The sequence below is a fragment of the Peromyscus maniculatus genome, chromosome 5, assembly GCF_049852395.1.
Source record: "Peromyscus maniculatus bairdii isolate BWxNUB_F1_BW_parent chromosome 5, HU_Pman_BW_mat_3.1, whole genome shotgun sequence".
NCBI lineage: Eukaryota > Metazoa > Chordata > Mammalia > Rodentia > Cricetidae > Peromyscus > Peromyscus maniculatus.
The window spans coordinates 82,014,115-82,026,654 of NC_134856.1; the positions used below are offsets into that span (position 1 = coordinate 82,014,115).

At 43.6% G+C, this 12,540-nt stretch overlaps 1 protein-coding gene across 1 annotated transcript in view; it reads right to left on the bottom strand.

Moving 5' to 3' along the window:
- Dhtkd1 (dehydrogenase E1 and transketolase domain containing 1) overlaps positions 1-10,682 on the bottom strand; it is a 39,516-nt gene extending 28,834 nt beyond the window's left edge. Inside the window, exons 1-3 of the mRNA XM_006974652.4 lie at positions 10,405-10,682; positions 2,306-2,461; positions 67-278 (exon numbers count right to left, since the gene is read on the bottom strand). Coding sequence (XP_006974714.3) covers positions 67-278; positions 2,306-2,461; positions 10,405-10,543 — 507 coding nt within the window. The 5' untranslated portion in view covers positions 10,544-10,682. The remainder of the gene's footprint in view (positions 1-66; positions 279-2,305; positions 2,462-10,404) is intronic.
- Positions 10,683-12,540: the final 1,858 nt, after the last annotated feature.

Sequence of the window (12,540 nt, forward strand, 5' to 3'; positions counted from 1 at the left end):
CTCTAGAAGAACAGAAAGTGCTCTTAACCACTGAGCCATTCAGCCCCTAGCTGATACTTTTTATACCTGAGATTCTAGCAACAGTTTTGCCAGGTATTTTCGCTCTTCTGTGGTAAACGTCTCCTTTTTCAGCTCCTCAAGCCTTCTGGCAAACCAGTCTTTTTCCTCCTGGCTCTGGAGCTGGGCGGTTTCAATAGAAATTGGCCCGCAGTAGACATGGTTCAAATAGGCTAGTACTTCCTCAAGAGAAGCCTCTTCTTTGCCCATGTTCAACAGTCCTATGAAATAGAACAAAGGGTGCTGTGTATATCACTCTATATAAATAAAACACTGATGGCCAGTGACCAGGCAGGAAGTATAGGCGGGACAAAGAGAGAGGAGAATTGGGGAAACAGGAAGAAGGAGGAGAGACACTGCAGCCACCACCAGGACAAGCAGCATGTAAAGACGCCGGTAAGCCACCAGCCACGTGGCAAGGTATAGATTTATAGAAATGGGTTAATTTAAGATAAAAGAACAGTTAGCAAGAAGCCTGCCACGACCATACAGTTTATAAGTATTATAAGCGTCTGAGTGATTATTTTATACGTGGATTGTGGGACTACGGGGCTTGGGGAACCTGGAGAGAAGCCCTCCAGCAACAAAAGGGGTCATTTCAAACAATAATCAACCACACAGAAGATAAGTTGTGGAACAGAACAACAATGTTACTGCTTCAATTCTGAGCACTCCACTACAGACTGAATCACTATCAATGATTATTCCTATTTCCTTTAAAAAAAAGATTGTGGAAAATTATATCCAGGATCCCTCACATAACAAGCAAGTACTCTGCCACTGAGGTACAGCCTCTGAGCCATCTCGGCCTTTTCTAAAAGCAAAATTAAAATTATGGTTGATGGCCATAGGTAGAAAACGAGATAGGGAGAGGACCTTCTCAAGGACACAGCTCTATCACATTATGCAAGTTTTGATACTATAGTAATTTCAAACTAAAACTTGAAACTTCTGGGATAGGAGTACATCTCAGTGGTAGAGCTGTTGCTTGGCATTCACAGGATCCCAGATCTCATCCTTATACCACAATAATACTAATAAAATAATATAAGTAACACGAGATAAAACCCTAAAACCATGACTTGTGATCCAGGCACACTGTTTTTGTTTGTTTTGCTTTGTTGTTGTTTTAGTGCCCAGGCTGGGAAAGAAACTGGAATGAGGGGGTTTAGGCTTTGGAATGAAATCAGACCTAGGATGTTTTCCTGCGTCTGCCAGGTAGCACCTACATACTCCTTAAGTTCTCTGAATCTGTTTCCTTCTGTGGTATTTTGAATGAGGAAGTCCCCATAGGTTCAAACATTGGAATACTTGGTCCCCAGGTAACGGTGTTGTTTGGGTAGGAGGAAGTATGTCACAAGGAGTGGGCTTTTAGATTTTCTTTTCTTCTCTCTTTCTTTTTTTCTTTCTTTCTTTCTTTCTTTTTTTCTTTTTTTTTTAAGATTTATTTATTATGTATACAGAAGAGGGCGCCAGATCTCATTGCAGATGGTTGTGAGCCACCATGTGGTTGCTGGGAATTGAACTCGGGACCTCTGAAAGAGCAGTCAGTGCTCTTAACCTCTGAGCCATCTCTCCAGCCCGGGCTTTTAGATTTTCAAATCCAGATGCCCCTCCTAGACGTGTGCTCGCAGCTTGTTGCTCCAGCTTGATGCCTGCCTGCTGCCATACTTCCCTCTGTAATGGTGATGGATTCTTATCTCTCTGGAACCCCAAGCCCAAACAAATCCTTCTTTCCGTAAGTTGCTTTGGTCAGTGTGTTTTATCACAGCCGTGGCAAAGTAACTAAGACATTATATTTAAACTAAATATGGTAATAATGACTTTTAGGTACAGTTATGAAAATGAGTCAGCATTCTATATGCAAAGTGTTTGGCACCTACAAGTTTGGATTTTTAAATACTGTTATTATGTATGGGGAGACAACATGTGCATTCCATCACACACGGTGTATGAAGGTCAGAGGGAAACTTTGGGAGCTGGCGATCTCCTTCTGCTGTGTATATACCACTTGGTGGCAGGCACCTTTACCCACTGAACCATCTTGTCAACCTGCTCAATATGTTTTTAACCACAGAGAAACGACCACTCTAGAACTTCAAGACAGCTCCTATGTGAAGACAACTCAGTGTGTCCTTCTTTGTCCCTTCACCTGATGGAATCTCTAATCCAGGGCATCCAGTTCTTCAAGAACAGAACAAGACACTTCATCTGACAGTTCCCCTCTCACACCCAGGTACCACCTTACCTGTGGTAGTGAATGGTCCCTGCAGCGTCTGTACGAGGGCTTGGATTTCAGGCACAATATCCAGCAGGGCTTGTCCAGGGAAGAGAGGGTTGATCTGGGCAGCTTTGTGGCCATGCTCACAATATACTGTCACCAGCCTGGCAAGGGCATGATCAACTGCATTGGAAGAATGAAATAGCACAGTTGAAGAGATGCTCAGAAACTACAGAAACACTTGTCACAGAAGAACATTTACCTCGCAGTTCCTACTCACACCACCAGCGGATTTCAGGGTTAAAGACTGTCAGATGCTAGGTAAGCACACTTACTTTCTTAAATTTATATCATGGTAGCTAAAGTCCAAGGAAGCAAAACAAAAGAATACAGGAAGGAGCTAGAACCATGAGCGCATATTTGTAATAATAACTGCACATGTGATAAACATTAGGAAAGAACATCTGAAACCGAGAAGCATTATTTCTACATTGACATTAAAGACATTGTCCCCTTTTCTTCCTGGCTAGTACAGGTGTTTTTAGATCTTAGACTTAACATTAAAGACAGGGCTAATGCTGGGTGTGGTGGCACTCAGGAGGTAGAGGCAGAGGCAGGTGGGTCTCTGTGAGTTCAAGGCCAACTACAGAGCAAATTCCAGGACAGCTACACAGCGAGACCCTGTCTCAAAAAAAAAAAACCAAACAACTAACCAACCAACCAAACAAACAAACAAGAAGACAGGGCTAGAGAGATGGCTCAACAGCTAAGAACACTTGCTGCTCTTGCAGAGGACCAGGTTCAACTACGGGCATCAACATGGCGGCTCACAACCATGTGTAATTTCAGTTTCCGGGGACTCAGAGACCTTTTCTGGCTCTTTCAGGCACCAAGCACATGCATAGTGCACATACATGCATACAGGCAAAACCTCCATACACTTAAAATGAGACTATCTATCTATCTATCTATCTAGATATATATTTATATATCTATCTATACCTATATGTCTTTCTCTCTGGTTGGGGATTACACATGCCTTTAATTTGGGAGGCAAAGGCAGATGGATTAAGGCCTACATAGTAAGTTCTAGGCCAGCCAGGGCTATATGGTAAGACCCTGTCTCAAACAAACAAAAATGTGGTGATATTTTATTTGTACTGAAATGTGATTTTAATTTTATGTTAATAAATAAAGTTGCCCTGGGGTCAGAGCTATTAGAGCCATAGCAAGAGCATGGTGGTTAGAAGAGCTAGGTAGATTTCTGTGTGTTCAGGGATACAGCCAGTATTGGAGACATACGCCTTTAAGACCTGGAGGGCGGTACTTACAGGCAGTGATGAGGCAGTCATGTGGTTGGGTTTACAACCAATGAGAAGGCAGAACAGAAAGACTATTTAAACACGGACAAACAGGAAGTAGCTCTCTCTCGGGGAAGCTAGGAGCACTGCAGGAGGTAAGATTTTATCTCTGAGCTCTGACCTCTCGGCTTTCTCTTTTACATTGGCTCTGTGTTTCTTATTTTAATAATACGATTGGTTACATCAACACAAAAACAACAGCAATAATAAAGCTAGATAAAACCCCAAATCAATGTTACATTTCCTTTTCCCCTGGTCAGTGCTGGGAACAAAAAAATCCAGGGCCTCACATTTGTTAAGCAAGTACTCTACCATAAGGCCAAATACCTAGCCTCATATGTCCCTTGTTAAAAAATGTGCATTTAGGCCGGGCGTGGTGGCGCACGCCTTTAATCCCAGCACTTGGGAGGCAGAGGCAGGCGGATCTCTGTGAGTTCGAGGCCAGCCTGGGCTACCAAGTGAGCTCCAGGAAAGGCGCAAAGCTACACAGAGAAACCCTGTCTGGAAAAAACCAAAAAAAAAAAAAATGTGCATTTATTATTTTGGCAAGGGGCACATGCATGCATGCATGTGAAAGTGAGAGGACAACTTGCAGAAATCTGTTCTCTCCTTTTACCGTGACAGTTCCAGGGGCCACATTCAGGTGCTCAGGCTGGGCAGCAAGCTCATATATCCCAGGAGCCATCTTACTGGCTCTCTTCTTATAGACTCCAGACACAGTTATTTTATAAAACTGTAGACAAAGAAAGAACCTTAATCCTCTTGTCACTCACATAGTGCAAAACTATAGATAAGCCGGCCATAGTGGCTCACATTTGCAATCCAGGCATCCTGGAGGATTGCTATGAGTTCAAGGCCATGCTGGACTAGACAGTGAGGTCCAGCACAGCCTGAGCTACAGAGTAAGCAAAGCACATATAGACCAGGGAACGGGACTACAGCTCAGTGGAAGAGAGCTTGGCTAGCATGTGTGAGGCCCTTGCTTAATCCCAGTAAAGTTAGGCTGATGTGATGGTACATGCCTTTGATCACAACACTCAGAGGGAGAGGAAGTGACTTTCTGTGAGTTCCAGGACAGTCAGGGCTACATAGTGATCCCCTGTCTCAAAAATCAAAGCTCTTCAAATGTCTGTTTTATGAACATTTACTGCCGTGGGATGGCTTCCCAGCAATACAAATGCTTCAGTCTGTATTCTATGTGTTCGCCTCTTCACACGCAGCAGGCACAGTGAGAGGAGAGCAGGGATGTTATCATCAGAGGACATCTTTGCATCACTCCAGCAGCTAGGCAGGTTCACAGTATGCCATATGGCCAGAGACGGTTCTGGTTTGCTCCCTTCCTGAGTCTTAACTGCTGAACATGTCCTCTAGTTTGAGGAGACACCCTTGTAGTTTTCACATAGCATTCTTTGCTTAAGATAGCCAGAGCTGGGCTCTGTTGCTTGTGACTGACAGAAACTTGTCGAAAACAAAAATGTTTATGAAAAAGACTATAGTAAAAATATCAATCCACAATGATTACTTTGTTGTTTACTATAAATAAAAATGGTAGTGAGGCACATTGACCACAGTTCTATTTCAAGAAGGAAAATGCCAAGTTAGCCAGCATGAAGTACACTATCAGCTAATTTAAACTAAACTTGGTGTTTTAATTAAAAGTCAGGCACAGGGGAGATGGCTTAGTAGTTATAGTACAGGCTGCTTTTCCAGAGAACCCTGGTTCAATTCCCAGCACTCACATGGCAGTTCACAACCTTCAACTCTAGTCCCAGTGGATCTGACACCCTCTTCTGGTCTCTGTGGGCAGTATGTGCCTCCTCCCCTTATATCCAGACTGTTTTTTTAAGTGCTAGGATTGTAGGCATGTACTACCATGTTTGACACGTTTGTTTGTTTGTTTTGCCTTTTGAGACAGGGTTTCTCTATGTAGCTATGGCTGGCCTCAAACTCAGAGATCCCTGAGTTCTCTGTGTCCCAAGCGCTAGGATTAAAGGTACTCGACATCACCTCTATACCACCACCTCCCAGTTAGGTTAAGTAATTTCTAAAAAGTGACACTGGTAATAAAGAAGCTGGAATTTGAACATAAGTATATTTGACTTCAACGTTCCATTATGTATGTGAGCGTGCACATGCGCGCGTGCACGTGTACACACACACACACACACACACACACACACACACACACACACACACACTTTTTCCCTTAAGATAAAACCTAGAGCCCCAGCATACTAAGCAGGCATTCTGCCACTGAGGCCAATCCCTGTCCTTCATCTGTTATAGCAAAAGCTGAAGAGGGATGTCTTGAACCTACAGAAAAAAATGATTCAAGAACCAAATCAGTAAGCCATCTTTTTAAGTGTAAGGGCTAAAGTTGTATACTTTTTGCATCTGCATTAGTATTTTAGAATTTTCTACAGTTTTGAAAATCACTAATGCTTTCAGTTTCTTCAAACTATTTCTTTACAATTCCAATAAAGGCCACGGTGAGTTGTAATACACAACACCCCCACAACCTCACTTCAACTATCAGAGCTCGCTGACAGAGACAGTAGCCATCAGCCTTGGTCTAGAATCCAATGGCTTCCATCTCTTGAAGGTCTCTGTTGCAGGTTGAATGGGAAATGTTCCCTATGGATTTATGTATTTGAACATGTTGTTCCTAGCAGGTAGTGCTGTCTGGAGAGCATCTGGACTATGGGGACTAGTGTTGGTGGATGTAGGCCTGTTGGGCCAGGCCTTTAGAGTCACAGTCAGTGCTTCCTGATCCAGCAAAACGTAAGCAGTGGCCACCTCATACTCCTGCCGCTATGGTGCTGTCCAGTTGCTGTGCCTTCCCTCCATAACGGACTGTCTCCCCTGAAACGGGAGCCAAAATAAATCTTCCTCCTTTCACCTGTTTCTGCCATGTACCTTGTAATGTAAATAAGAAAAGTAACCACAGTCTTTTGTTCTTTTTTTGTTCTTTGGGGTTTTTGTTTGTTTGTTTGTTTGTTGTTGTTGTTTTTGTTTGTTTGTTTGTTTTTTGTGGCAGGGTTTTTCTGTGTAGCCCTGGCTGTCCTGGAACTCACTCTGTAGACCAGGTTAGCCTCCAACTCAGTGAGATCCACCTGCCTCTGCCTCCCGAGTGCTGGAATCAAAGGTGCATGCCACCACTACCTGGCTTCTAACACAGTTTTTAAAAGATGCTAAAAAAAAATAAAATAATCAAATGGTGGTGGCTCACGCCTTTAATTCCAGCACTTAGGAGGCAGAGGCAGGAGGATCTCTGTGAGATCCAGGACAGCCAGGGCTACATAGAAAAACCTTGTCTTGAAAAACCAAAATAAATAAATAAATAAATAAATAAATCTACACTCCTTCAGGATAAAATTTATATGTGAGAATCACTACTCTTAACCTCACCTCCACTGTAAATTGGGAATTTAAGTAAATAAAACCAAAACTAATGCATAATATTCTAGGTTTGATACCAAGCACAAATAAAATAAAATAAAATGACTTAGCAACTAAGGTTTCCAGAGGCTAAAGTACAAGCCATTACCAAGAGTAAACTACAAAAAAAACACTCAACCTGGGTCAAAGTTTAACTGCTGAAAACACTAACAATCACCTCAATCCAAGAGGTTTCTAAAGGCAAATTTAATATTTCCTTAAATCCTCCGTACAAAGGAAGGCTTAGGGAACGGCATGGGCAGCTCAGGCAGGAACTGACTTAACCAAGACAAACATATGAAGGGTAACAAAAGGGAGCAAGGTTGTACAGCCTTGAGCAGCCTTCACTTCGTTCTCTCTTGGTGCTTTTCCTTTAAGACACAATCCTGCTAGGTAGTCAAGGCTGGCCTTGAACTTGTTATTCTCTTATTTCAGCCTGTGAATTAATTACAGGCATGTGTCACTTGATTGACCACTGTGTCACTTCTGAAGTGTCAAAATGTCCATTTCCAGAAGGGTTTGTCTTTTATTTTATAAATACCCCAAAATTAAATATATGAACCACAATAGAAAATTATTCCTCTGGATCTTAATCCAGATTGCACTTTCTTTCTTTCTTTTTTTTTTTTTTTTTTTTTTTTTTTTGTTGTTGTTGTTGTTTTTTGAGACAGGGTTTCTCTGTGTAACAGTCCTGGCTATGCTGGAACTCTCTTTGTAGATCAGGTTGGCCTCAAACTCACAGAGATCCGCCTACCTCTGCCTCCCCAGGTGCTGGGATTAAAGGCATGTGCCACCACCACCCGGCAAGATTATATTTGCATAGCAACTGATTAAGAAATAAAAAAAGTTATTATCCTTCCCAACAAAATTCCTTAAGCCAGATACTGCAACTGTGACACAAATAACTGTTTCTATCATTGACTTTGCTCTTCCTTCACAGTGTGCCTAACCCACATAAGCTCATACCCATGACCTGAAGTTATAATTCAACACTGAACTTTCAGATGTTACCAGGTATCTCACAATAAAGCAAGTTCTCTGTTAGGAGGAAGTGGAAAGCTATTTGATGATAAGGGAAGAGAGAAGGACTTATACATAAAATCAACTCCAGAGATGTTTTTCTAACCATTCCAGCCTGAAGTCCCCAAAGTGATTCTCATATAATTTTCCAAATAGTAACTATTATCCTAGGGTTTTCCATGACAAGCATAATTCATTAGGTCAGTAGGATGTGAAAGAAAAGCTCAAAGGCAATCACAGTAGCTGGACATCGAGTGTCCACAAACAACCTTAAAGGTTTTGTCCCTTCACGTACAACATATCCCTGAGGACTAGCCAAAGGTGGACACACACACACACACACACACACACACTCACATAATTCCTAGGCTGAGGGGATATGCAGCTAAGTGGTACAGAGTTTGCCTAGCATGCACAAGGCCCTCAGTTTGAGCTCCAACACTATAAAAAGAAAAGGGGGAGGGGTGCTCATGTTTCTGAACCTCATATAAGGTCACTGACTCAGAATCTGGGTGAAGAGAAGAGATCCAGAGTAAGGAACTGGCCTTCTAAGCACCAAAATCACTATTAATAGACATATAAGTTTAAGAATAATAGGTAGGAATTATAGGAAGCTCAGCAAGTAGGGTTATCGGTTTGAACAACACAGAAAAAATTCTACACGCTGAATTTGCAATGTGAAAGAAAATATCTATAGCCTTATAAAGCTAGAATTAATAATCTAGGTGGTCAAAATGCTTTCCCTAAAAAAATTTGTCTACAACTAGGTGTGGTGGCCCATACTTTTAATACCAGCACTCAGGCAGAGGCACGTGGATCTCTGAGTTCGAGTCCAGCCTGCTTTACAGAGTGAGTTCCAGGACAGCCAGGGCTACACAAAAGAGAGATGTGAGATATATTTTCAATGGTCCCAAGATAAAGAGCAAAATAACTAAGGTTCCAATGTGTGAAGAGGCAAAGGGTCTGGTCAAGCACTTTTTAAAAGTGCTTTTTAAAAAGAGGATTTGTTTGTTTTTGTTTTAGTGGAAACGGTCTCACCATGCAGCCTCAGCTGGCCTGGAACTTGCTATGTAACACAGGATGGCATTGGACTCACAGAGACCCAAGTTGCCCTTGCCTCTCCAGTGATAGGATTAAAGGCATGTACCAAGCCTGATAGAGGGGCTTGTCAACATTAACATTAGGATCAAAGACATCAATTTGGGGTGGGGGTGGCACACACCTTTAGTTCCAGAGCTTAGGAGTTTGAGGCCAGCCTGGTCTACACAAGTTCCACACCAGCCAAGGTTATATAATGAGACCCTGTTTCAGACAAACAAGAAGCTAATTGGGGCTGGAGACATGGCTGAGTAGTTAAAAGCACAGTTGCAAGGGAACGGTTAGATTCTCAGCACCCACATGCTGGTCACAGTCATCTGTACCTCCAGTTCCAGGGAATCCAATGCCTTCTGTGGACACCAGGCATGCACGTGATATATATATATATATATATATATATATATATATATATATATATATATATATATATATATATAAATAAATATGAACGATAAATAACAAACAAGTAAATGCAAAAATTTTTTAAAGATGCCAACAGTTTTCTCCAATAACCTGCATTTTTCTACTGTATGAGAACAAATAATGATAGAATAACTTAACTTTGTAGCACAAACCAAATACTCGAAATTATTCTTGGACACGAGGCTGCAACATAGTTCCAAAAACTGATATTCACGTTGGCTAATACGTCAAAACACACCAGCTACATGGTTGCGAGTTCAGCAGAGTTTTAAATCGCAAATAAAGTGAAAGGCTAGATAGATCCAAGGGACAAAAAGTACCACTGTTGTCTATGATCATGTGCCAACTGCCCTCCTGCAAGTAGCACAGAGACGTCATCTGTATGTTTAGCTGGCCCTGAAATATGTCATCCGGTTAAGAGCTGGGAAATCTTGGAACGTGTCTCCTTCCACAGACCCATCTCCACAAAGAGCTAAATCCCCACTTGTTGATGGGTGAGGAATGGAAAAGAGAAGCTGTCCCCAAACTAGGACCCAACAAGAAAGACAGGGAGACTACGTGGAAACAAAGTCCAGGGGTGCCCAATTGTGGAAGCTGGAGGGTGGGGTGACCTCGACACTGACAACTCCCATGTCTTCCTCCTACTGTCTCCTCAGCTCTCCCAAGCTGCTCCTTCACAGGCCAGAAGCTCCCAGGTGCCCAGGACCCACATTCAAGAGCACCTCACCACAAACCGCACAGGTCGGTCCCCGCCCTCCACCAAGAGTGTCCGGCCGCATCCCTAACCTGAGGGGCGTGCACGGTCGCCTGGGGGCTCGCTGCTCTCCGCTTTCCTAGGCCGGTAGCCGTAGACGCCCCTCTCCGTCTGGTAACCGCGCCGGAGAAGCGGGACAGCCAGGCAGAGAGCTCTCCTTGCAGCTGCCATAGTGGCCGAAGCCGTGTCCAGTCGGGGCCCGAAGACGCTGTGGAAGAATGGAAGAAACAGGAGCTGCAGCCGAGGCGAGAGCCAGGGTCGCAGATTAGGGAGACCCTGAAGGCACCACGTGAGCCAGAGGATCCGCCCCCAGGACAACGCCCCCGGGCTTCATTGGTCAAGGGGGCGGCCTCTCAGAGCCAATCAGAGGCTGGAACCGGAGGCGTAGCTACGCCCAGTATCCAGACTGGTCCCTGGGCGATTCCAGGGCCAAAGGCCTTCTGGATTTGGACCCTGTGCAAGGCTGGCAACCCAACAGCTTTCTGGTGCTAAAGTAGAACTATATGTACATCCTGAAGTCTCCGCCTTAAAATTCACCCTCTGCTGGAAGCTCCAGAGTACAGCAATGTAGTTTTCCTTACAGAAAGGACAAAAAAAAAAAAAAAAAAAAAAAAAAAAAAGGTGGGTTAGGGTGGGTGGGAATACAAAAAGAAAGAAAAAGAAAGGATTTGGGGGAAAGAAGAAAACTCAACTTCACCATCTTGTTTAAAGTTAACCTATAAAGTGATGAGTTTCATTGCTCCAATTTCATTCATGCTTTGTTCTCAATGATCCTCCTTCCTTACTCCCGTGCCCCTCCCCCCCATTTTTTCTTCTGGTTTTTCAAGAGAGTTTCTCTGTGAAACAGTTCTGGCTGTCCTGGAACTCACTCTGTAGCCCAGGCTGGCCTTGAACTCAACAGAGATCCACCTGCCTCTGCCTCCCGAGTGCTGGGATTGAAGGCGTGTGCCACCACTGCCCGGGCTCTCTGCCTTTCTTTTTCTTTCTTTCTTTTGGTTTTTAGAGACAGGCTGTCTGGGAACTGGCTCTGTAGACCAGGCTGCCCTTGAATTTACAAAGCTCTGCCTGCCTCTGCCTCTCAGGTGCTGAGGTTAAAGGTGTGCGCCACCACCACCACCACCCGGTGCATTTTCATGGCTTTTATACTATTTTATGTCTGTGGGTGTTTCGCCTGTGTATATCTGTATACCATGTGTAAGCAGTGCCTGTGGAGGCCCAAAGAGGGCATTAGCACCTCAGGAACTGGAACAACAGATGATTGTGAGCCACCATGTAGGTGCTGGGAATTGAAGCCAGATCCTCTGGAAGAGCAGCTCATGCTCTTAACTGCTGAGCCATCTCTCCAGCCCTTAACCATCTAGAATCTACATACGAAGGGGAAAAAGGAAGTTTTTTTCCTTCTGAGCCTGGCCTACTTTGCTTAACTTGATGGGGTGGTTTGATAGGAACGGCCGATAAACTCACAGATTTGGATGCTTGGTCACTAGGGAGTGGCTGTGACTTGACAGGGATTAGGAAGTGGCCTTGTTGGAGTGGGTGTGGCCTTGTTGGAGTGGGTGTGGCCTTGTTGGAGTGGGTGTGGCCTTGTTGCTGGAAGTTTGTCACTAGGATTGGGCTTTGGGGGTCTCAAAAGCTCAAGCCAGGCTGTGTCTCTCTCTTCCTGCAGTCTGCTGACCCAGACATAGAAATCTCAGCTACCATGTCTGCCTGCATGTCACCATGCTCCATGAGGATAATAGACTATAAACCTCTGAAACTGTAAGCAAGACCCAATCAAATGCTTCTCTTTATAAAAGTTTCAGTGGTCGTGGTGTCTCTTCACAGCAACAGAACATTGACTAAGACACATGATAGTTTCTATTTTCCCTACAAATGACATGATTTCATTCTTGATAGCTGAATTCTCCTCTCCCTCCCCCATCTCTTTCTTTCTCTTTCTCCACCCCACCATATATGGGGTGTGTGTGTGTGTGTGTGTGTGTATTTTAATAATTTTATTCATTCAACAGCTCATAGGCTGATTATATAGCTTGGCTATTGTGCATGCTGCCACAGTGAACACAGTGTGTAGGTATCTCTGCTATATGCTGTCATTGATACTTTTAGGTTTATACCCAGGAATGGTATAAGTGGATCTTGCAGCAGTTTATTCTTGGGGTTTGTTTGGG